General features: G+C 43.0%; 1 protein-coding gene across 1 annotated transcript in view; it reads left to right on the top strand.

Moving 5' to 3' along the window:
- The first annotated feature begins 772 nt into the window (after positions 1-772).
- SLC1A1 (solute carrier family 1 member 1) overlaps positions 773-25,905 on the top strand; it is an 80,227-nt gene continuing 55,094 nt past the window's right edge. Inside the window, exon 1 of the mRNA XM_057721333.1 lies at positions 773-1,045. Coding sequence (XP_057577316.1) covers positions 955-1,045 — 91 coding nt within the window. The 5' untranslated portion in view covers positions 773-954. The remainder of the gene's footprint in view (positions 1,046-25,905) is intronic.

The raw sequence follows: 25,905 nt of genomic DNA, 5'->3' as shown, positions 1-25,905 counted from the left end.
ATTATTCTGCCAAGGTACACAGTTTTGGGGCCTTCGGTGTCCACAGAGCCAGTCGCAAGAAGCGGAAGTGAAGTTCTAAGAGGGCCCATTCCAAGCCCTGGGTCCACAGACAACCCTGTTGCAGCTTCACCTCCCTCGACTTAAAGAGGGGAGCTAATAATACCTGTGGGGGCTTAGGGCCTCGTGTGAAAGTTCACAAAGTCTTGTTCTGCCCCTACCACTCTTCCCCCCCCTCCTAGAGGCTTCAGGCTTTCTAGACTGCTGGCAAATCCGAGGTTGCAGTGGAGAAGCAAAGGGGACCCAAGACAACTCAGTTCCCCCCCCCACTCTCCCCACGCTGGTGCCGCACTGGCAATGGCTGGTGTGGAAAAAGAGGAGGCGTGGGGGTGTGCATGGTGAAGTCCAAGCCAAAGGAGCCAGTGACTCCGCCCCTCTGGATTAGGGACACGAGGAAACCGTAAATCCGAAAACCTAGCCTGACCAAAAAAAAAAAAAAAAAAAAAGCGAAAGGCTCCGGCCTAAGGCTGGGGCGGAGCGCAGTGGTCCCTGCCGTCCCCGCTACGGCCCCAGCACGGGCGCCCTCCCACGCCTGCTTCCCCGGGACCCCCGGCACACCACGCACGCACCCACCCGCCCGCCTCCCTGGGCCGGCCGCTCCTCCCTCTTTCCTCGCTGGTTGGCCCGGGCGCCGCAGAGCGCGGCGGCAGGAGGAGCCGGGCGCGCCTGCCACGCACAGCCACCGAGCTAGCACGGCGGCAGGAGCGGCGAGCGAGCTCAGGTGGCGGCGGCTGCAGTGGCCCGCGCGCGCCCTCTCCCCAGCGCGCCCGCATCCCTCCTCCACTGCGCCGCGGAGCCTCCGGCGGTCCCCGGGTTCCCCCGGCCCCCGCGCGCACGGTCGAGCCCCACGCACAATAGCGGCCGCCTCTACTGTGGTTGCGAGCCTGGGTGCCAGCCATGGGGAAGCCGGCGAGGAAGGGATGCGACTGGAAGCGCTTCCTGAGGAATAACTGGCTGCTACTCTCCACTGTGGCCGCGGTGGTACTAGGTGAGCTGCGTGGCGGGTTGGCGACGCGCGCACCCTCACGCGCTTCCAGAGCCCGGGCCGCGTGCGCGGCGGGCGGGTACGAGGGTGGGCATGGCGCTGGCGCACCCGATGCTTGGGTCCCTCGGCTTCCCCTCGGCCTCGGACACCACGCGGGGGCTTACCCTCGAGGGTGTTGATTTGTGCGTGCGAAGAACAAAGCTCCTCCGGGACTCCCATTTGGGTGCTCCGCGAGTTGCAGGTTTCTGCTTTAACCAAAATGATCAGAGGGACTTGCGAGGGGGAAAGGGAAGCAAGAGCTCTCGGTTCTTCCCGTTTGGAAGCAAATGTGGTTTAATTTTTTTAATCCTATCCGCTCCCCACCTTTTTCCCGCTGAACCACGCGTTGTCCGGAAAGAGATTGAGTGTGATTGGTGGTTCGCGGTTGCACTGGAAGAGGCATCTTAACCTCAGGGATGGTCCGGTCCCCGGAGGGAGGGAGAGTGTGGGTGTTCCCTGGGCAGTGGGCAGTGCCTGGAAAGGTGCCTTCTCACGCAGCGAACCGCTGCCCGCAGGAGGCACGGAAAACCTGCCAGATTCGTGCTTGAATTCAGGTGTGTAATTACGGCTCGCAGGAAGTCAAGGCGAAGAGAGCTATCAGGTTTCTCCCTTTCCCCCCTGCAAAGCTACCAAGGTAGCCTCCCTGAGCTTACTTGCTCTCCACATTGCTTTTCTATTGAAAGTAATTTTTAAGTCATATGTGTTTGTTTTTAAACAAGGTGTTTTTAAGTGATTCCTTCCTGACATCACAGGACTAGGTGAATGTCAGAGCCATTGCTCAGAGGCGTGAGTTGTTCCTGTTTAGACTCAGAATTTCTGCCACATTGTCTGTTTTACAGCTTGAGCCCTGGGATGCTCCTCTTTGGGGTTGGAGCTAAGGCTGTCTCCTTTCCCTGAAGAGCTCTCACAGGTGGGGACACCCAGCAGGTGAGGCTCCCTTGAAATCCTCACCTTCCATTTGGAAACTGGAGCTGGGGAGAGGGCTAGCCTGTGCCTCTTCCAACCTCATTCACCTTTCTCTGCAGCTGCTGCTTCTGAATCTCAGAATATTTGGCGTTGCCTGCTCCCGCTCTTGGTGCCCACCTCCATCCCCCCACCCCCCCGCCACCCCCCCCCCCAAAAAAAAACAGTCCATGGGAGTTAATGGGATACTCAAGGTCTCATTTGCTCCTCCAGATCCTTGTGCAGTCAAGTCAGTTTTCTAGTAAATAAATAACATCCTGGAATTATCTTAGCAGAGGCCATCTGTGGGAGGAAAAGAGAGAGGTAGAGGAATAAGTCTTGACTGCTTAACTCTATTTCCCCCAAGAAGAGCCACGTGGGTTAGGGCTTTTTTAAGGGAAGGGTTATCCCGCCCCATCACATTTTAAATAACAGATGCCTCAAAGAGAGTGATTTGATTTCCCTCCAGCCAAATGAGATGGCCTTGTCTGTTTTCCTAGTGACAAGAGTCCAGAATTAAATGTTAAATCCCTTTTTAATGATGGTATTGGGTAGGCTGGCATTTCCCTCCCTCCCAATTCCCCGTGGAAGTGAAATATGCCTTTTCAGCTGTGAGGTTTTCCAGAGAGACTCACCTGTTAGCCAGCACACCGGTGTTGAGTTTACTGATACACTGGAGGCTGGTTTGGCAAAGATTTTGAAAATTGTTCCCTGGCCTTTGGAACCCATCTTCAGGGTCAAGGGGGATAGCATGTCTGTTTTGCAGATGTGGCCTTTGGTGTCATGTGGTCAACTTCCTCCAGTTTTAATGTGGGTAAGCCCCAGGAGCTTGATTCAGATATGTTCCTCCAGAAAGGAAAAACACCATATAAGAGTTGTAAGTGCTCAGCTGAAGTCTTTCAGCACATTTGCGCCTCATGGCGCAACATTGGGCAGTCCCTGAGCATTTCAGCTCCCTGTCTGAGAAGTGTTAAGCCTATACCACCCTCAGTGTGCCCATCACAAGGCACTTCCCAGGGGCCTCCTCTTTTCCTCATTCTTTGGAGCACTGGGCTTGAGTGCAAAAAATCATGCCTGTTTGTGGAGTCTGTGCTAACTCATTCTCTGTTAAACCCGGAAGTGAAATTGCAGCCAACTTAGTGATGCTAAGTCCATCCATAAGCCCTTTAGGCCATGATAATAAGTTTATTTTTATAACAGTCTTAATTGATACAGAAATCACAAGCACTCTCATGTAACCTCCTTTCTGAGCTTTTCAGCATGTGGATCTTAAAGAAGAAAAAGCTGTTAAATTTATTTATTACCCTGACAGAATGTCATCTTCTGATTAAAATTGAAATGTTTCTTCCCTGCTATAATTCAGCAGCCCTGACACTTCAAAATATTTTGATTTTTGAAGGAAGGGGCAAAGGTTTTACCAGCCAGCTTAAAGCCTCTGATTTTTCAAGATAGCATGTGAGGGGAAATGAAATTAAAGGTCCTCTTTATTAGGTGTAAAAGTTAATTTCTTTTATGGACAAGGAGATGCTAAAAGCTAAATATTTCTTCATATTCTTATTCATGAGATAAAGGGATTGAATAGTTAAGTGACCATCATTGTTAATTTCTGTGACACCCTACAGGATCCTGGAAATAATATCTTGGATCTTCAGATGAGTGGCCTTCACTATTTACATTTTACGGAAAAACCTGAATGAACTTTTTGGCCAACCCAATAAAATCTGATTAGGAACAATTTTCATTGCACTCATTACAATTCTTATGGGCTTTTCGCCTGCTTCCATAGTGTAGTAATATGAGCGCAGAGCCTGGAGTCAAGAGTTCTAGATTTGAATTCTGATACTGTTCTGCTCTACCATTTAGACAAAATCTCTTATTCTCTGGAATCCTCAATTTCCTCATCTGCAAACTAGGGACATAGGTCATTACTTCTTTTGCTATTAGAGTTAATTAAGATAATGTGAAAATACCTAGTTGTGTGACTGGCATATAATAGGCACTCAATAAATGTCATTTTAAGGCGGTTTGAATAATCTCATTCTGAGGAAATTAATATTTTCTTATGAAATAAGGTCTCTCCTGGTCTTTCTCTGTTCTGCTTGGTGTCCAGCCTAGAATTCTGAGTCCAAGGTGATTCAAATGTTTTGATGACATGTTCTGTCTAGGCGAACACCAGCCTTCAGAGCACTATTCAGTGTTTTAAAAGGGTATGGAAAGGATTAATCATTTTGTTTTGTGCCCCATAGCCTGATCCGCATTTCATTTAACAGGGAGAAATTCTGAGGGAAGAATTTTTGTGCTTTAAGCGAGAATTGTGTCCAAGCAGAATCTGTGTGAGAATTCTGTGTCCGAACATTGTGATTCAAGTCAGCCAGTAATGACCACAGCGTGGATAATGTTGGTAGAGCACTTGTGGAACCCTCACCCCATTCACAACATAAAGCCTGCTGTGGAAACCAGACAGGTTGTGCTTTATTTCAGTCGTTTGAAAAATCTGATTTCCAGCTTATGGATTTACAGGAAAGGAAATAGCTGTTGTTATTTACAGGACTGAGCTGGCAAGCTTTTTCATTCTGGATAATTTTCTTTGGAGCACTAAAGAAAGCAATCATTTATAGATTCAGATTCCTTTGCCTACAATTGAGAACAATTGCCTTCATGTTCTTAGTAATACCCTTGCCCCACCCAGCCTCGTCTCCTACGCTAGAGCTCCTGTAGCATATATCTGGCAGTGCTAATTTGAGTCACGGCATAAGCTCTCTTGCTCTGTTTCTGTGCATCTGTGAAGCCCCTGAGAATTGGAGAGGTTGGTTGGGGGGGGGGCGGGGCGGTGCGGGGATTGGGGAATGACTGCAGCTCAGTGTTCAGAATGTATTTTGTTATCATGAAACTCATATGTTCTGTCAGGTCTCAGGCCTGGTGCTGCTGCGCCTTAAATCAGCTCAGCCTTGGAATATACCTGTACAGTAACCAACGCTTAAATAGCTTAAATCATTCTCTCATTCAACAAGTAGATATTGGGCCAGGGACTGTTCTGGAGCCAGGGAACATAACAGTGAAAAAAACCCCTGTCCTCCTGGAGCTTACGTTCAAGTGGAGACAGGTAGACAGTAAACTGGATAAATAGGTAATCAGCTCTCCCTGGCTGCTCTTTTGACCACAGATAGCAGAGACAAGGGTGGAAGCAGAGAGACCCGTTTAGGAGGCTACTACAATTAACCTGCTACGTATTTTACTTTTACGCTTTCCTAATCTCGTTTCCATCATCACTAGTGAAATCTTAGGAAATGCTTAAGAAAAATCAATGAAAAAATATTGCAACTGTAAAGTAGGCATTATTGTTTTGCCATCATATGGATGAGGAAACAGGTTCGGAACAGTGCAGGACTCACTCAGGGTCACTCAGCAACTGGCAACACGCAGTCTTCCTGTACTTTTCCTTCCCCTCCGTCCGACTGATGTTCTCCATCCTGCTCCCCATCTCCCTGTCATATTAGTCCTTGCAGACTCTCCTGGGGACCATGGTGGTCTGGCTGTGTGTTGTGTCGGTGTAGGGAATGAGAATTGTGCAGTGTGCAGTTTGGGCTGTCATTGACCCTTTCTCCCCTGAGACTGAGAAGGGGCAGAAACATGCCTCCACAGGACGCTTGGAATTGCAGTGTGTGCCCTGGAGGGGCACTGTTCCTGTAGGATATGCCAGACTAATCAGCCAGGCTGGTCTCCACTCCAGGCTCAGAGTCACCCTTACACCTCCGTCCGTGAGGCTGTCCTGCTATTCTTTCCACCTTCAAAGTCTGCCCTTCCTACCTTCTAACTAAGTGGCGTGGTGTCACTGGCGCAAAGGGTGTGATTGAGGGACATGGGGGGTGAAAAGCAAGGCTGCCACAGACCTCAAGGGCCAGATCCTAGAGGGACTGAAATGCCATGCTGATAAGGTCAGACATGCTCCTGAGGAAGAAGATGGACAATAACGTGGTCAGGACTGTGCTTAGGAAAGATTGTTGAGGCAGATAGATGTGGAAAATGGATCCAAGGAGAGTGATCTTGCAAGCGGGCAGAACACCCCAGGCGATTCCTTCAAGGTCCGGGCAGAGAGAGAGATGGGGGCCTCAGCAGGGCAGCAGCAGGGGGAGTGGAAGGGAAAAGACAGCTCTGTGAGGTGTTCAGCAGGCTGACCTGATGATGCTTGGCTAGGTTTGGTCCTCGGGAGAAGGAGGTGGTGATCTCTAGCAGGAGAGGGAGTCCCAGAGCGGGCAGCAGCTTGGAAAAGAACTATCAGACTCCCCCCTGTACAGAACCAATACCTAACTTGCTTTTTGTTACCATATAGTTAGAGTACATTCTAATTTTCTGCCTTCCCCACCGACCCCTTGGCCCTTGAGGGAAGGAATTCTGTGTTGCCCCTCTCTGTACCCACAGCACCTGTCACCATGCCTGGTGGGCTTGATATGTGTATCGAACTGTTGAGTCATTTATGACCCAGAGAGATAGTAAGATGTTATCCTTGTTTATTGAATGAGTACATGAGCCCAAAGCTAAGCTTGAATTCCACCGTACATTCTTCTTTGCCTACTTCAGCCTCTCTGATCTGCATCAGCAAGACAGATTAACACCTAGTTGACATACTTATCAAGCATGTTAAACTTTTCTTCTTCAAAACTAGATTATAGAGCCCTAGAGGGCAGAAGCATTCCAGTTACCCTTAGCAGGCACTAGAGAAGGAAAGGAGACGTTAAAGTAGTGAGACAGACTCTAAAATGCTACACAAAAAAGTGAATCCTTGTTTCTTATCAGAAGGAGGAGAGGTTTGGATTAGCTGGAAGATCAAAGAGATTTCATTCATGTGCCAACTCCAGTTTATAGGTAGTGGACTGTCTGTGGTGATGTGTTTGTTGAGAAAGAACTGGAAACAAGATTCTGAAATTGATTACTGATGTCTGCCAAGGGCTTAAGGTCAGGAAATAGTGGCATGTGTGCTGCATATTTGTTGACCCTGGGTCAGAAAATCGCTGAAGTTCCTTCTAGGAAGCTCTCTGCTTGTGTAGTCATTCCTCAGTTCACTTCTAGGAGCTGGAGGAACTCTCCCTTAGGGACCTAAGCAAGGGTTAAAGATCATTACTAGAGGATAAAATGACCTTGATGTTGAATCATTTGTTCTATGTCTGTGACTTGGGGTATAAAAATGTAGATTGTGTGTGGGACTGTTGCCAGGGTAATGGTCTATGTCAGCTCTTAAGTTATTCATTACAACAGTAATATGAGGTATAATAAACTTGCATTGTTTCTATACATGTATGTATATCTTGCATATATCTGTTTAATTAAGTACCTTGGAGTAGTGATCCTTTAGCTGACTTCACTCTAGTTTCACATACTGAAGAATTAGGGAAACAATTTTGAGCTTTGAATGCCTGTGCCTGGTGCTTGCAGTTTTGAAACCAAATCAGAACCCACCAGAGTTGGGGAATCACTGAAAAGAGTCTGATTTTTGGTTGATCAAAGTTACCCATCTGTCAAAACTCTGAGCAGAGGCATAAGAAATAAAGGAAGCTTCAAATGACAACATAAGATGTAGAAAATTATCACACACAAAATTTGGATTTGGTGGAGCTCATATAGTAGTTCACATGGGTAAAAACCTGGGCTTGCTCAGACACGATGTAAATAAATGGGATGAGGAATTAGCTACTGGAGAGCCTGTGCATGCTTACATGAGCACTTGCGCATGAAGAGAGAAAGCTTTCCACGTTAATTACTTGGGAGAAATTGTGATTACCTTTAACAGAGCTGAGACTGAAAATAGCTGTCCTATAGGAAGTCAGTGACACGCTGGCCTAGTGCCAGGCAGCTCGTTCGCCTGAGGAACTGCAACCCCGTGTTGATGTGCTGGAGATCTGGGGTCACGTGTATACTGTGGGGACTCGAGCACTCTCGAAGAAAATGAACTCATTTTAGACGACACTGAGTGGCCCACTGAAACTCCCCTGCAGCAGCGTCTGTTAAAGTAGCAAATGTTTTCAGTGGCCTTTCCTATTTTGAACGTTGAACGTACATCTAATAGAAGACAACATTGGAGACAGTTACTATTAAGCCAATAATTCACTTTGGAGCTATAGTTTAGCATGGCAGATAGATTCAGAAGGAGCTAATTCATTATGCTTGCTGAGGAAACAGCCCCAAACTGCGACAGAGAGTGCTGTGTTGTAATTAGTACGCTCCACAGTAACACCTCTGTTAATGAAAAGGAAGTGTTTCAGTGACTCACTGGTTGCCAGAAATGTTACTACCCTACGTTTGAAAAATATCTGCCCACTGCCTGTTCCATTACCAGAGGTACAGTATTTCCTTTCCAGCAAATACTCCTGCGCTTTCCGGGATGGGCAAAGCTTGTCCCAGCTCACAGACACTTCATGCTGTGTGTCCTGGGTGGTTCCTCTCCCAGCCAGGCCTCGCCCCGGTTGTGTGAGCTCTGGGCAGTGGTCCCCACTGTCCCAGGACAGGAAGGACGTTGTGCCTTGTTCTCCACCACGAGACCCAGACCAGCACTAAGGAAACAAGACCCTGCCACCAATCCCTCCACGCTCAGGCTAAGGTCTTTGTTCCCAGGGCCCTTCTTGGTCACAAAATCCATAACTGGGTCCACCGGCAGGACAGCTGTCACAGCAGATCTTCCTGTGTCCAGGAAGGGTCCTGATACCAGCATGATGTGACTTGCTAGGTCTGCGTGTTGAAGCAAAGTGGTGGCCTTTGGGACTGCAACTTCTGTTCAGAAGTGACCTCAGCAAAGGTCTACACTATGTGTTAGTTTTAACAGCTGCATTGAGACAACTGTTTGGACTTGCTACTCTCAGAGGGTTAAGACTGCACTTACTTACTTGACTAAGGAGGAAACCCTTAGAGGAGAATGCTTAAGTGAGATTATAAAATTAAATTATTTTTCTACCACTGTTGTGTCACTTGAGAGTTATCTAGTTACTTATAATTCAGTAAAGAATTAAGTCAACAAAAAAAATGCACCGTCACCAGAAATGCCTAACTTAGAAAGCCCAATCTCTAAGCCTTTAAGCATTACTGGAAAATAAACTGATTCTGTCCCATTTTTGTGGCTATTTGCTATACTTAATTGTTTTCTGAGCCACTTAACCACTTTACAAGTTTCATATAAGATTTCCCAAATTATGAGACGAGGGAGACACATTTTCTCCTTTGAATATTTCTTGTGGATAACCAAGCCTAATAGGTAATATTTATTGAGGGCTTATTATGACTTTTATGCACACTATTTCCCATTTGACCCTCAGCACAATGAGGTAAGAAGTGTTTTACACTTATTTTACAGATAAGGAGACTGAAACGTAAAAGGCTTAAGTCATGTGACTGAGGTCACAGTCAGAGCTGGGATTTGCACCCAGGACTCTCTGACTCTAAAACTGCGGTTATTAACCATTAAGCAAGACTACTTCCTGGCAAACCTTGATACACCTAATTGATAGTTCAGAGCATTCTTGCAAAATTCACTCTTGTACAGTAGCTAAATAAAGCCTAGTAGCCTCCTTCTTACTCCATCCCTTAGTCTTTCTCTTGGCTTTTGTTTATCATGTCCTTCAACGTGAAGCATTCTACCATATTTAGTCCTTTCCCCTATTCATCTCCCACATAAACCTATTTGAACTTATTCTAGTTGAGCTTGTCTAAGAGTTGCTTTCCCAGGATGTGTCACACTCTCCTGCCCTACTGCTTTTGCTCATTTGTTTCACCCCCTGTTATCCTACCCATCCTTGATGGTGGATCTAATTTTCACTTTTATCATGTAGATTTCTCTGACTGCCAGTTGGAGATGATTTCGCTTCTCTTTGTTCTTATAACCCTTAATTTATATTCCCAAATTGTACTGCATTGGAATCACTACTTCCAGTCCTGCCCTGTGGCAGACATCACTAATTGATTATAGCACTCTTTGCCCTGGAGCTTTGTTACGGCCTCAGAATCCTCAAAACTCTCCTCTAGGCATCTACTATTGATCAAAGAGAACTGGCGTGTGAGACGGAAAGTGTTGTCCATTGCTGGGAAAACCTATTCACTTAGCAATTAATTTAAATAGAAAAAGTATTGATGTTTACTAGCAAGAGATGCAGAGTTGAAGTCTTGTTTTGTCTTTGTCAGACATATGTGCACAGCAATCACTAAGGTGAGCCGGAGTGTCGTAAATGCTGAAAGAAAACTACAGTGTGCCTTGGGCTTTCAAGGAAGAGGGGGAATTGAGAAACAGATGGAATTGGCAATTGGAGGAGACCAGGAATGGCCTTGAGCAGGTGTGGTAGGATTTCTGGGCTTGAAGATTAGAAAGATGACAAAGCCAGGTAGAGGTAATGATATGGGTACAGGGTCTTTATCTTGTGTCCAGTTTCAGTGTTGTATGAAAAGTATTTAATATATGTATTATGTTTTTATAACTTCTCTTTCTTATCTCAGTGTCCTGAAGACAAAAAAAAAAAAAAAAAATGCTGTCTTACATGGGTCTGTCACACACATAGCACCTAACCTTGTACCTGCTTCATAGGAGATGCTCCCAAATATTTTTGACTGATTATAGAACCTTCTTCATTGAAGAAGAGGTCAATCTTTGATGAGCCTATCCCACTGATCCCCTAGTTACCCAGGAAGTTGCATGGGTTTTTGAGTGAAGACCCTGGGAAACTCTTATCCAAGCCAGAGTCATCCAAAATATACTTTACTCCTAGTTTGGGGGCCCCAGAAAAAAAGCAAGCCTGGTCACTAACAGTTCTGAGGCCATTTTATTGTGAGCTCAGCATGACCCTGGAGCTCTCAGAATGGAGAGCATCTTTCTACCCTGAGCAAGATCTGACCTCAGGAAAGCAGTGCCAGAACCAGCCTGATCTCCAGAGAATTCTTTGGACTAATTAGACTAACTAATAGTTCCATACAGTACTAAAATTGGCCAGAATTAGAGAGATTGGAAGATCCATCAGGCTTCTGAAAGTTGGGCCATGGCACAGAGCTGAATCACCGTTGGATGGTAGAGTCTTTTTGAATGTGGTATTTAGCAGCTCCTATGTCTTTTAGTGAATTTTTTTTCCCTAAGTGTTCCCTTTCCATGCATCCTTTCACATCCCTGTCCAAATTCTGCCCATTTCTATCCCTGTATGGAGATTTTCTCTCTCTCTCTCTCTTTTTTTTTAAATAAATTTATTTATTTATTTATTGGCTATGTTGGGTCTTTGTTGCTGCACACAGACTTTCTCTAGTTGTGGCAGGCGGAGACTCCTCATTGCAGTGGCTTCTCTTGTTGGGGAGCTCAGGCTCTAGGTGTGCAGACTTCAGTAGTTGCAGCACACAGGCTCAATATTTGTGGCTCACAGGCTCTAGAGAGCAGGCTCAATAGTTGTGGTGCACGGGCTTAGTTGTTCTGCGGCATGTGGGATCTTCCTGCAGCATGGATTGAACCCATGTCCCCTGCATTGGCAGGCGAATTCTAACCACTGCACCACCTAGGAATTCCCTGGAGATTATTTCTATGATAAGAGATTACTTCCTCTGTCTGTGGTTCCTGTTCCAGTAGACCTTGGGCTTGAACAGCTTGGACAAACACTAGCCTTGGTCATTAAAGATTCTGAAGATGATTTTTTACTTAGCAAAATTGTCAACCAGGAGATATAACAGGTTTGCTCCATTTCTGCTTCATCTTCATTGGTTTCTTTCTTACACCTAGGGAATTTCCTGAGGTTTCATCACATGGGGGAGATTCTAAGTTCCACAGAGTAACAGAGATTGAGCTCCCGTTGCCAGTGCAGAACCCACAGGCCCTGAGAAACATGTCCAAGTCTCCTCTGTAACTGATTTGCCATTTGCACTGAATCTAAGTATTTGCCAGTAATCTCTATGAAGTTACCTGAGGCAGTGCTCATCGCTGAGTTTTCATAGGCTTTGTGAATCCTGCTGAGGGCTCAGTGTTCTAGGGGAAAGGGTTGGTAGATTGCAGTGAATGAGGTTTGCAGCTGTGACTTTTTGCTTAGATACTGTCTCTCTCTTTCTGCCCTTTTACAGTCTCTCCTCATGGCCTGGAACATTTGTTCATGAGGGCAATACTGAGAAAGGAGGCTGAGAGCCTCACTAACGTAAAACACTCCAAGACTCCATGAGTAAACAAAATCCTCTAGTATTACTGTGAAAAGATTATACTTACCATGTTTTTTTGGTTTTTTGTGTGTTTTTTTGGTCTCTGGCAGTCAACTTAAATGCATTTATACTTACCTCTAGATCTTAAATCTAATCCATTATTGTTATCAAATGAGCTAATACATGTGGAGGTACTTGATAAAACTGTAAAGTGTCTTATAAATGTTTGTTATTGTTTCCCAGAAACAAACATAAAAGGGAGGCATGCAAACAGTAAGACTTGGGTCCTGGTTACAGTGTTACTCCTTGAAGACACTGGTATACAGTGTCATCTTTGTGTGTTTTCTGCAGCCCTACTCTCATCCCCTGTGAAAAGGCATCTGGGCCGCTTTTTGTGGCTATATGACATGTTTAATATTCTATACATGGGTGTTCTTTCCTTTCAAAAATAATAAACAACTGGTCTGTCCTTGCCTTTTTTCTTTCAGTGATCCAGGATTAAGAGAAGCATCTGAGGTATTTAGAGACAAAGATTCCTGACCCAAACTTTCAACACTGGATACCACTTTCCTTTTAATTTAAGAAATACACCTCAACTTGTTTGAAGATGAAAGTAAATATTTCTGCAGTCCTTCTGGGAGTGGGGAAGGAGAGGTCAGAGTTAAGGCTCCATAGAAGTCAGGAGAAGAGAGGGGTAAACAGGTGGTAGGCAGGTGCATGGTGAGAACAGGCAGGTGACACAAGTTTTTGAGGCAGAGGTGAGGAATGGGCTGAGAAAGTTGGGGAGTCCCAGTTACTTAGACGTAGCATTCTGGGTGCAGGGTTCATCAGTACGGGAATTCCAGGCTTGTGACAGATCTGGAAAATCCAGGATGACTGGCTTCCTTCTTTCTCGCAGTGATCCATCTCTTTCCCTGCTTTCACATTGCTCCTGACTAAACCCAGCTGTGGGATAGATGGTGAGATTTCTTTTACATATGGAAAGAAGCCTTCCTAAGATTGTGTAATGAACCAAGAAGGTGTTTATGGGAGCTGTGAAACTGGTTACTGTAAAGAGATAGAGTTCCCGGATAATCTGGCTTTAAACCTGAGGAAAAGGTGTGTCCTTCAAGCAAAGGATTCCAGGGCCTCTTCAAACTGTGTACATTTGAGTGAGGAGACTTGTCATTCCTTCAGGGACTTGACCAAATATTTGCTCGGGTACCAAGGAGAGGAAAGAGTGGAGTATGACCACAAGATAGATGAGGATCTTTCACAGGAATGTATAAAATAGGCTGATAGGCAGAATGACCCATGAGTTTAGCAGATATGAACCATTTTTAGAGGAAAAAAAAGAAGTAGAATAAAGAAAGTAGACCACGGGTAGAAAATGGGAGATTTTAGAATCCACAAATCAAGTCATAGATAGGTATCTCAGGAAGTAACCCAAACACACCTATGTGCGACTGACGTACTTTTAGGGGAGAGAGACAGTCTGGTTGTTCCTAGATTAGAACAGGATGGGACTCTAAGCCAGTTGAATGCTTGCTGTAGAGACTGGATTCCTGTGGGCTGGTCCTACAACCAACCTTTTCCTGACTTGAACCCAAGGGACTCTTTGGACTCCAGGGGCCCCAGAAGCCTGGGAGAAGTCCTGAGGTGTAGGAACCAGGCACCTAACTTCTCATGGGTGCATTACTGTAGCCACTGTCCATTACTGGAGAGGCCATATTTATGACGCCTCTCTGGGTTTGATGGCCCTGGAACAATGTGGCAGAATTTGTACCCACATTCCTGTGGCCCAGTTTTCACACTCTGCTAATGGCACCCTCTCTCAGCTATTTTCTCTTGCCTTTTATAATCAGATTTGATGCAAACGTTATAAGTAGAAGATGCAGTGGCTTCCTCGGAATATGCATTAAATAGCAATTATAATGCATTCCTCGTTCACTTCATTGCAGCAGTATTTGTCAAACACCTGTGGAGTGTCAGGCTCTGCTGCCTGGGATGTTGGGGGGTACAAAAGTGAGTATATAGTGCTTGTGCCCCAGGAACTTGAGATAGAGGGAGAGGCTGAGATAGAGGTCTGTTAGAGGGGACAACAGATGCAGATGAAGCTCTGCAGGACCCAGAGAAGAGACTCATCCCACCTGGGGAGAGACCCTGGGAAAGGCTTTCTGGAGGAGGTGACTGTGTTTTGAGGAGTGAGTAGCACTTCACTAGGCAAAGATAGTGACAGAGGGTTTTCCTTGGAGGGCAATCTGTGCAAACAAGGGCATAAAAGCAAGGAGCATCTTTAAGAAATAGCAAGGAGTTTATTGTGACTGGATACGATAAGATCCATGCTGAGGAGGATGTGAGGGCCTATATCAGCTAGGGACCTGGCAGGAAACAGATGATCCACTCACTCAAAAGTATTTAACTAAACAAACCATAATCAAAGGACCACTTACAGAGTTAGGTGGCGTTAAGGGATGGTGAGGCACCCAGGGCTGGTACCTGTGCGAAGCGCTTAGCTCCCATATGCCTGAATGGGCAAAGGAAGGGGGGACAGTGTCATCACAGTCCAGTGGGGGCTGGGGCAGAGCAGCTTCATGATAGGGCCTGCCTGGCCACAGAGGAACATAGCCACTACCAGAACTGTGGCGGGGCGGGGAAGGAACGAAGACAGCATATACCCCAACTTCTCTCTCTCACTGTCCTAACATCCACAGCTAGTGCTTCTCCTTGGTTTAACCAGCTAAAGCCAGAGGGCAAGGAATTCTGGGTTACACAATTGGTAGAGATCAGTCTCCTGGGACACAGAGCAGGGCAAAAAAGGACAGGAGGTAGATCTAAAGGGCAAAGGGAGAATAACAGGCACAGAGCCACATGGCATTGAATGCCATGCTAGGAGGTTTTCTGAGGACACCATTATCAAGGTCTACAAAAGAGAAGCTAGTCTGATGGTGTCTGGTAATACTGGACGCCTCTGCTATGGACATTTTTTTTTTAATTTTATTTATTTATTTTTTTGGGGGTATACCAAGTTCAATCATCTGTTTTTATACACATATCCCCGTATTCCCTCCTTCCCTCAACTCCCCCCCCACCCTCCCTTGAGTCCCCCCCACCCTCCCCATCCCAGTTCTCTAAGGCATCTTCCATCCTCGAGTTGAACTCCCTTTGTTATACAACAACTTCCCACTGGCTATCTATTTTACAGTTGGTAGCATATATATGTCTGTGCTACTCTCTCACTTCGTCTCAACTTCCCCTTCACCCCCCGCCCCACCAAACCTCGAGTTCTCCAGTCCATTCTCTATATCTGCGTCCTTGTTCTTGTCTTGTCACTGAGTTCATCAGTACCATTTTTAGATTCCCTATATGTGAGTTAGCATACAATATTTGTCTTTCTCTTTCTGACTTACTTCACTCTCTATGACAGACTCTAGGTCTATCCACCTCATGACATATAGCTCCATCTCATCCCTTTTTATAGCTGAGTAATATTCCATTGTATATATATGCCACGTCTTCTTTATCCATTCGTTTGTTGATGGGCATTTAGGTTGCTTCCATGCCCTGGCTATTGTATATAGTGCTGCAATAAACATTATGGTACATGTTTCTTTTGGGATTATGGTTTTCTTTGCGTATATGCCCAGGAGTGGGATTACTGGATCATATGGTAGTTCTATTTGTAGTTTTTGAAGGAACCTCCAAATTGTTTTCCATAGTGGCTGTACCAACTTACATTCCCACCAACAGTGCAGGAGAGTTCCCTTTTCTCCACACCCTCTCCAACATTTGTTGTTTCCAGATTTTGTGATGATGGCCATTCTGATCAGTGTGAGGTGATACCTCATTGTGACTTTGACTTGCATTTCTCTGATGATGAGTGATGCTGAGCATCTTTTCATGTGTTTGTTGGCCATCTGTCTGTCTTCTTTGGAGAAATGTCTGTTTAGGTCTTCCGCCCATTTGTGGATTGGGTTATTTGCTTTTTTGGTATGAAGCTGCATGAGCTGCTTGTATATTTTGGAGGTTAATCCTTTGTCTGTTGTTTCATAGGCAACTATTTTTTCCCATTCTGAGGGTTGCCTTCTAGTCTTGTTTATGGTTTCTTTCGCTGTGCAAAAGCTTTTAAGTTTCATGAGGTGCCATTTGTTTATGTTTGATTTTATTTCCATGATTCTAGGAGGTGGGTCAGAAAGGATCTTGCTTTGATGTATGTCATAGAGGGTTCTGCCTATGTTTTCCTCTAGGAGTTTGATAGTGTCTGGCCTTACATGTAGGTCTTTAATCCATTCTGAGTTTATTTTTGTGTATGGTGTTAGGAAGTGTTCTAATTTCATTCTTTTACATGTTGCTGTCCAATTTTCCCAGCACCACTCATTGAAGAGGCTGTCCTTTTTCCATTGTATATTCGTGCCTCCTTTGTCAAAGATAAGGTGCCCATATGTGTTTGGGCTTACTTCTGAGTTCTTTATTCTATTCCATTGATCTTCCTTTCTATTTTTGTGCCAGTACCATACCATCTTGATCACTATGGCCTTGTAGTATAGTTTAAAGTCAGGAAGCCTGATTCCGCCAACTCCATTTTTCCTTCTCAAGATTGCTTTGGCTATTCGGGGTCTTTTGCGTTTCCATACAAATTGTAAGATTTCTTTTTCTAGTTCTGTGAAAAATGCCATTGGTAATTTGATCAGGATTGCATTGAATCTGTAAATTGCTTTGGGTAGTACAGTCATTTTCACTATGTTGATTCTTCCAATCCAGGAATATGGTATGTCCCTCCATCTGTTTGTGTCGTCTTTGATTTCTTTCATCAGTGTCTTCAAGTTTTCTGCATACAGATCTTTTGCCTCCTTAGGCAGGTTTATTCCTAGGTATTTTATTCTCTTGGTTGCAATGGTGAATGGGAGAGTTTCCTTAATTTCTCTTTCTGCTCTTCCGTTGTTAGTGTATAGGAATGCAAGAGATTTCTTTGCATTAATTTTGTATCCTGCTACTTTACTAAACTCATCAATTAGTGCTAGCAGTTTTCTGGTAGAGTCTTTTGGGTTTTCTATGTATAATATCATGTCATCTGCAAAGAGTGACAATTTTACTTCTTCTTTTCCAATCTGTATTCCTTTTATTTCATTTTCTTCTCTGATTGCTGTGGCTAAAACTTCCAAAACTATGTTGAATAATAATGGTGAGAGTGGGCACCCTTGTCTTGTTCCTGTTCTCAGAGGGAATTCTTTCAGTTTTTCCCCATTTAGAACGATGATGGCCTTTGGTTTCTCATATATGGCATTTATTATGTTGAGGTAATTTCCTTCTATGCCCATTTTCTGGAGAGCTTTTATCATAAATGGATGTTGAACTTTGTCAAAAGCTTTTTCTGCATCTATTGAGATGATCATATGGTTTTTATCCTTCAATTTGTTGATATGATGTATCACATTGATTGATTTGCATATATTGAAGAATCCCTGCATCCCAGGGATAAATCCCACTTGATCATGCTGTATGATTTTTTTAATGTGCCATTGGATTCTGTTAGGTAGTATTTTGTTGAGGATTTTTGCATCTATATTCCTCAGTGATATTGGTCTGTAATTTTCTTTTTTTGTGACATCTTTGCCTGGTTTTGGTATCAGGGTGATGGTGGCCTCGTAGAATGAGTTTGAGAGTGTTCCGCCTTCTGCAATATTTTGGAAGAGTTTGAGAAGGATAGGTGTTAACTCTTCTCGAAATGTTTGATAGAATTCGCCCGTGAATCCATCTGGTCCTGGGCTTTTGTGTGTTGGGAGATTTTTAATCACTGCCTCAATTTCTGTACTTGTGATTGGTCTGTTCATGGTTTCTATTTCTTCCTGGTTCAGTCTTGGAAGATTGTATTTTTCTAAGAATGTATCCATTTCTTCCAGGTTATCCAATTGATTGGCATATAGTTGCTTGTAGTAGTCTCTCATGATGTTTTGTATTTCTGAGGTGTCCGTTGTGACTTCTCCTTTTTCATTTCTAATTCTGTTGATTTGCATCTTCTCCCTTTTTTTCTTGATGAGTCTGGCTAATGGTTTATCAATTTTGTTAATCTTCTCAAAGAACCAGCTTTTAGTTTCATTTATTTTTCTTATGGTTTCTTTCCTTTCTTTTTCATTTATTTCTGCTCTGATCTTTATGATTTCTTTCCTTCTGCTCCCTTTGGGGTTTCTCTGTTCTTCTTTCTCTAGTTGTTTGAGGTGTAAGGTTAGGTTGTTTATTCGATCATTTTCTTGTTTCTTAAGGTAGGACTGTATTGCTATAAACTTCCCTCTTAGAACTGCTTTTGCTGCGTCCCAAAGGTTTTGAGTTGTTGTGTTTTCATTGTCGTTTGTTTCTAGATATTTTTTGATTTCCTCTTTGATTTCTTTAGTGATATCTTGGTTGTTTAAGAGTGAATTGTTTAGCCCCCATGTGTTTGTAGTTTTTGCAGTTTTTTTCCTGTAATTGATATCTAGTCTCATGGTGTTGTGGTCTGAGAAGATGCTTGATATGATTTCAGTTTTCTTGAATTTGCCAATGTTTGATTTGTGACCCAAGTTGTGATCTATCCTGGAAAATGTTCCGTGTGCACTTGAGAAGAAAGTGTATTCTGTCATTTTTGGATGGAATGTCCTATAAATATCAATTAAGTCAAGGTGGTCTAATGTGTCATTTAAAGCTTGTGTGTCTTTATTTATTTTCTGTTTGGATGATCTGTCCATTGATGTAAGTGGGGTGTTCAAGTCTCCCACTATTATTGTGTTACTGTCGATGTCCTCTTTTATAGCTGTTAGCATTTGCCTCATGTATTGAGGTGCTCCTATGTTGAGGGCATAGATATTTACCATTGTGATATGTTCTTCTTGAATGGATCCCTTGATCATTATGTAGTATCCTTCCTTGTCTCTTTTAATAGTCTTTACTTTCAAGTCTAATTTGTCTGATATGAGTATTGCTACTCCAGCTTTCTTTTGACTTCCATTTGCATGGAATATCTTTTTCCATCCCCTTACTTTCAGTCTATATGTGTCCCTTGGTCTGAAGTGGGTTTCTTGTAGGCAGCATATAGAAGGGTCTTGTTTTTGTATCCATTCAGCCAGTCTGTGTCTTTTGGTTGGAGTATTTAATCCATTTACATTTAAGGTGATTATTGACATGTATGTTCCTATTACCATTTTGTTAATTGTTTTGGGTTTGTTTTTGTCTGTATTTTCTTTCTCTTGTGTTTCCTACTTAGAAAAGTTCCTTTAGCAATTGTTGTAAGGCTGGTTTGGTGGTGCTGAATTCTCTTAACTTTTGCTTGTCTGGAAAGCTTTTGATTTCTCCCTCAAATCTGAATGAGATTCTTGCTGGGTAGAGTATTCTTGGCTGTAGGTTTCTCTCTTTCAGGACTTTCAGTATATCCTGCCATTCCCTTCTGGCCTGCAGAGTTTCTGTAGAAAGGTCAGCTGTTATCCTTATGGGTTTTCTGTTATATGTTATTTGTTGCTTTTCTCTTGCTGCTTTTAATATTTTTTCTTTGTGTTTAATTGTCATTAGTTTGATTAATATGTGTCTTGGTGTATTTCTCCTTGGGTTTATTCTGTATGGGACTCTCTGTGCTTCTTGGACTTGGTGAATTATTTCCTTTCCCATGTTGGGGAAGTTTTCCACTAGAACCTCTTGAAATATTTTCTCAGACCCTTTCTTTTTTTCTTCTTCTTCTGGAATGCCTATAATTCGAATGTTGGTATGCTTAATATTATCACTGAGGTCTCTGAGACTGTCTTCTATTCTTTTTATTCTTTTTTCTTTTTCCTGCTCTGTGGCATTTATTTCCCCCATTCTATCTTCCAACTCACTTATTTGTTCTTCTGCCTCAGTCATTCTGCTGGTTATAGCATCTAGAGTATTTTTAATTTCAGTTATTTTGTTATCCATTGCTGTTTGTTTTTCTGAGTTCTTATGAACTGTTTCTTGTACTTCCTCTATTTTGTTATCGAGATTTTGTATCATTTTTAGTATCATTACTCTGAATTCTTTTTCAGGCATTTTTCCTATTTCCTCTTTGTTTATTCGGTCTTGTGGGGTTTTCTCCTGCTCCTTTGCCTGCATGGTGTTTCTTTGTTTTCTCATGGTTGTCCAAACTTTTGGGGTTGCTTGTCCCGGTGATAGAGGTGTTTATAGAAGACTGTCCAGGCCTCAGACTAATGTCTGAGTGTTGGGTTAAAGAAATACTAGGTCTAGGAAACACATACATGTATAAGACACACAATTACTGAATCCATTAGGACATAAGGCTCTGGAAAGACCTGACAGAAGAACCCCAGTATGCTATCAGATATTCAAAGAGAAACCCAACAGAAATTGACAGCTGAAACAGAACAAATCAGAAACAAAAGCAAAAACAAACAAACAAACAAATAACACCTTACACATACAAACACTAATCCAGGGAGATTTTGTGAGCTAGGATCAAAGATAAAAAAGAGCTAGAGTACCACCAGACAGAATGGAGATTCTCAGAATGAAATTAGACAATTGTACTAAGAGCTAAGATAAAGACAAAAACCTAATATTAAATACCAAGGTGCTGCGTCATCTGGAGAATAGAGCAAGGAGTCTGAGCAGATTGATAGTGTTGCTTATAAGTATGTTAAGATAAACTAAAAATGGATGGAAGACAGGGGAACAGAAGAGCGTAGTGTGATTGGAAATATGCAAATAAAAAGAAAGGAATAGAAGTGTATAAAAGATAGGGATGAAAGCAAAGTATGAGAAATATATTGTCCATACTACCAAAAACTTAGCTAGAAATAGAAGTATATAAAAAGGCAAAAAAATAAAAATAGAATAAAGAATAGCATTAAAAATTTTTTTATAAAACTTGTAGATCCCTTAGGACTAAGACTGTAATTAATAAAGGAAAAAAGAAAAAAAAAATCCAGAACTGATCCCAGAATGGACCAGTTCAATAGGATTGATACTAATATTTCTGTTTCCTTAGAGTCTCAGCTGTAAGTGTCCTTCTACTCACCTTGGGTTTTTTCGCATTATTCTGTGACCAGCAGAGCTTCCTTTATTGTTGGTCTTTAAGCGTCAGTGTTTGGGGAGGGAGAGGGTACAATAGTGGCTCCTTCCCCTGGGAGTGAGTGAGCAGTGGCACACTGTTTCAGTCGGGCTTGGAGGTGCCTGTTGGAGAGGGAGTCCAGTGGCTCAGGTGTAAACAGAAAGTCTCAGAGTTGGGCCTCTCTGGGTTTTTTTTTTTTTTTTTTCCATCTCTGCAGCCTCCCTGCTGCCCATGTTCCAAGGGGTTTTAATCTAGCCCCGCCTGAGTGCCTGAGGGTACTTTTTATCCTTGAGTGCCTTAGGTGGCCTGCAGGGCATCTCTCCACTGCCCCCTGCAGGCGCCGAAAGAGAGAGAGAGGCTATGCCCGCAGCTCCTCCCCCCAGCCCGTGAGCCTGCAGCATCCAGCCGCCATCATGGCCTGGCAGCTCTCAGGGGCAGGCACTCCTCGCTGCGGACCTCTTCCCTCCTGTCTTCTCGGTCCGTCACCTTACTGGCAACAATTTTCCTCACCCTGAACCAGCTCTCCAGTTCCCACGCTGCCACTCCCGGACCCTCTGTTCAGCTATGAATCGATCGATGTCTTGGTCCGGGAACGCTGAGCTGCGGTGCGGACCCTCTGTATGTTTCTCACTCCCTCCCGTCTGCCACGGCTTCGCCGCTTCACCCTCTTTGAGCTGTCGTAGATGCCTCCCTACCGGTTATGTCGGGATCCTTGCGGTCCTTTCTGGTGTCCGAGGTCGTCTGCTGGTGTTCAGCTGGTTCTCTGTGGGAATTATTGCGTCCTTCGGTGCATTCCCAACGCATCTGTGGAGAGGGATGCATTCCACGTCCCTCTACTTCGCTGCCATCTTCTTCTCCTGCTATGGACATTTTGAGAAGTAAATGGTATAATGACTCCTGCATCCTCTGTGACTGTGTACCATGACTGTTCTCCTGCCTTGCCCTATCCCACAGGCCCATCTCCATGGCCTCCACAACTAGAAGGCCTTGCCCTCACATCAGCCAGCTTTTCTTTTCATGCAAAGAGAGCAAGTGTGGTTGATGGAGGAGGCACCCAGAGTATCGGTGACACTTTCCCTCTCCCCACTCTTCTAATTGGAAGTGACAGAAAGTCCAAGTTGAACAGTCGTAAGCCATAAACGTGGGGGGTGAGGCATAAAATTTATGGCTCAGATAATTTAAAAGCTCAGAGATGGTAGCTGGTTTCATGTACAGCTGGATTCAGGGGTTCAAAAATATCATTTTGTCGTATTCTCTCTTTCCGTATAGTCTCTGCACTCTTGTGTTATTTTCACTCTCAAGCAAGACACTCCTGTTGGTGGTGAGATAGCTGCCAGCACAGTTCAAGGTTTCCATTGCCCTGTTTCACACCCAGCAGAGAAGAGAAAGTTTCTATCTGTTCAGACAAGACTATGGGGCCTTAACCTGGGTTTCACTCAGTCCTAATTGGGTCATATAACCATTCCATAATCAGTCTTGGGACTAAGGGAATATGATTATCTAATGGGCCAGGCCAAAGCCACTCCTTCATCTCACCCTCTTCCCCTAACTTCTGAATTAGTTATAGCTTGAGCTGGACCTGAAACAGATTGAGAGTTGGGAGGTATGCTATTAACAGCAGAGACAGTGGACATTGAGTGGCAATTACAACAAATATTTTGCCTTTTATCTGTTGTGCTCCTGAACTATTTCCTGAATGCACTCAGTGGATACTCATAGCTAAGTTTTATTGAATTCATAGCATTTGAAGTTGTTTAGATAATAACCCCATACTTTGAAAATAATTAAGACAGAAACTGCTTTAAAGCCCGAGAGAGGGGAAGGAAAATTAAGCAAGGACCACAATTGAATTTTTGCTTTAAACTCTTAAGAATTAAAAAAAAAAAAAAAAAACCCCAAAACCCCTAAAACCCAACCTATTGCTAGTGTCATATTTAGTGATGAAAGTCTGAATGCTTTCCCCTTAAAGCCAGGAATAATGCAAGGATGTTCACTCTTTACCACTTCTATTCAGTATCTCACTAGAAGCCTGATCCAGTGCAATACAGCAAGAAAGAGAAGTAATGAACACTGATTGGGGAGAAATAAAACTTACCCTATTCACAGGGGCATGATTTTCTACGTAAGAAATCCCAAGGAATCTACAGAATAACTCCTAAAACTAGTAAGTGATTTAGCAAGTTTGCCGGATATAAGGTTAACACTCAAAAAAGCACTTATTATTTCTATATACTAACAATGTACAATTGGAAATGGAAATTTTTAAATCTTATTTAAAATAGCTTCAAAAAGTAAAAGATTAGGTATATAGCTAAAGAAATGTGTGAATAGGATCTATAGTTGAAAATTACAGAACACTGAAGAAAGAAATTGCAGACCTTAATAAACAGATATACCTGTTCATAGATTGGAAGATACATCAGTTCTTCTCAAATTGGCTTATAGTTTTAATGCAATTCTAGTCAAAATCCCAGGAGTATTTTTGTACATGTATCAGACAAGCTGATTCTAAACTTTATATGGAAAGGCAAGGGGATAACTAAAACAATTTTGAAGAAGAAAATTGGAAAAATCACACTATCCTATTTTAAGACAGTAATCAAGACATTGTAGTATTGGTGAAGGGATAGACACATAGATCAATAAAATAGAATAGAGATTCCAGAAGTAGACCCACACAAATATGCCCAAATGATTTTTAACAAAAATGCAAAAGCTGTTCAGAGAAGAAAGTAAAGTCTTTTCAGCAAATAGTATTGGAACAGCTAGACTTGCATATGCAAAAAAGGAAAGAAAAAGACAAAAAGAAGAAGAACCTCTACCTATACATCACATTTTATACAAAATTAACTCAAAATAGATCATAGATGTAAAAGAAGAGTAAAATACAAAGTTTTCAGAATCTTTGTGACCTAGAGTTAGGCAAAGAATTCTTAGATATTATGACCAAACAGAATTCATAAAAGAAAAAATTGATAAGTTGGGCTTTATTAAAAAAAAAAAAAAGAACCTTTATTCTAGACATTGTTAAGAGAATGAACACAACAAATCATAAAGTTATACACTTTAAATATGTGTAATTTTTAATTGTCAGATTTATTTCAATAAAGCTGGGTGGGGGGAAAGAGACTGAACAATCTTACCTACTAGGAAAAAATAATTGCAGATATCTAAACTTGTATCCAGAACATAATAAGAACTTCCAGAACTCAATAGTGAGAAAACAATCCAACTTTGAAAACAGACACTTCACCAAAGAGGCTGTCAAGTAAACCCACAAAAAGATGTTCAGCATTATTAGCCATTAGGGAAATGTGAGGTAAAATCGCAATGAGAGAAGAAAAAAAATTTTTTTTACGTTTATTTAATTTTGTATCTATATGAGATAGTATTCACTGAACTTATTGTGGTAATCATCTCATAATATATGTAAGTCAAATTGCTATGCTGTACACCTTAAACTTATATAGTACTGTATGTCAATTAAATCTTAATAAAACAGAAAGATAAACTTTTTTAAAAAACCACGAGATGCCACTACATGCCTATTAGAATGGCTAAAATAAAAAATACAGTACTAAGTGCTGATGAAAATGTGGAGTAACTGGCCCTCTTAAATATTGCTGGTGGGGTGTAAAATGGTACAACCACTCTAAAACATAGTTTGGGACTTCCCATGGCGCCGTGGTTAAGAATCTGCCTGTTGATGCAAGGGACATGGTCCTGGAAGATCCCGAATGCCGCAGAGCAACTAAGCCCATATGCCACAACGTCTGAGCCTGTGCTGTAGTGGCTGCAAGCCACAACTACTGAAGCCCACGTGCTCTAGGGCCCATGTGCTGCAACTACTGAAGCCTGCATGCCTAGAGTCTGTGCTTCACAATAGGAGAAGCCACTGCCATGAGAAGCCTGTGCACCGCAACGAAGAGTAGCCCCTGCTCACCACAACTAGAGAAAAGCCCATGTGCAGCAACAAAGACCCAAAATGGCCAATAAATAAATAAATTAAAAAAAAAACCCAACAGTTTGGCAGTTTCTTAGAAGTTAAATATACACTTAGCATATGACCCAACAATCCCACTCCTGGGAATATACCCTAGAAAGAGAAAAACTTATGTTTACACTAAAACTTGTCCACAAATGTTTATAGCAGCTCTATTCATAATTACCCAAAACAGGAAGCAACCCAGATATACTTGTGAATGAAAAAATAAATACTGTCCACCTATAAAATGTGACCCATTCAGCAAGAAAAAGGAACATTATTGATATGCACAAAACATGGATGAATCTCAAAAGCATTATACTCAGTGAAAGTAACCAGTATTAAAAGGCTGCAGGGGGTAGATCAACTCGATGATTGGTGATGACCTAGAGTGGTGAGATAGGGAGGGTGGGAGGGAGGCTCAAGAGGGAGGGGATATGGGGATATATGTATAAATACAGCTGATCCACTTTGTTGTACAGTGGAAACTAGCACAACAGTGTAAAGCAATTATACTCCAATAAAGATCTGGGGGGAAAAAAAAGACCCAGTGCAGCCACATAAATAAATATTTAAAAAAAAAGGCTGCAGGGACTTCCCTGGTGGCGCAGTGGTTAAGACTCCACGCTGCCAGTGCAGGGGGCCTGGATTCAATCCCTGGTCATGGAACTAGATCCCACATGCATGCCGCAACTAAGAGTTCGCCTGCTGCAACTAGGAGTTTGCATGCCACAA

The sequence above is a fragment of the Hippopotamus amphibius genome, chromosome 2 (assembly GCF_030028045.1).
Source record: "Hippopotamus amphibius kiboko isolate mHipAmp2 chromosome 2, mHipAmp2.hap2, whole genome shotgun sequence".
Lineage (NCBI taxonomy): Eukaryota > Metazoa > Chordata > Mammalia > Artiodactyla > Hippopotamidae > Hippopotamus > Hippopotamus amphibius.
This window is presented reverse-complemented; position numbering and strand designations above follow the sequence as displayed.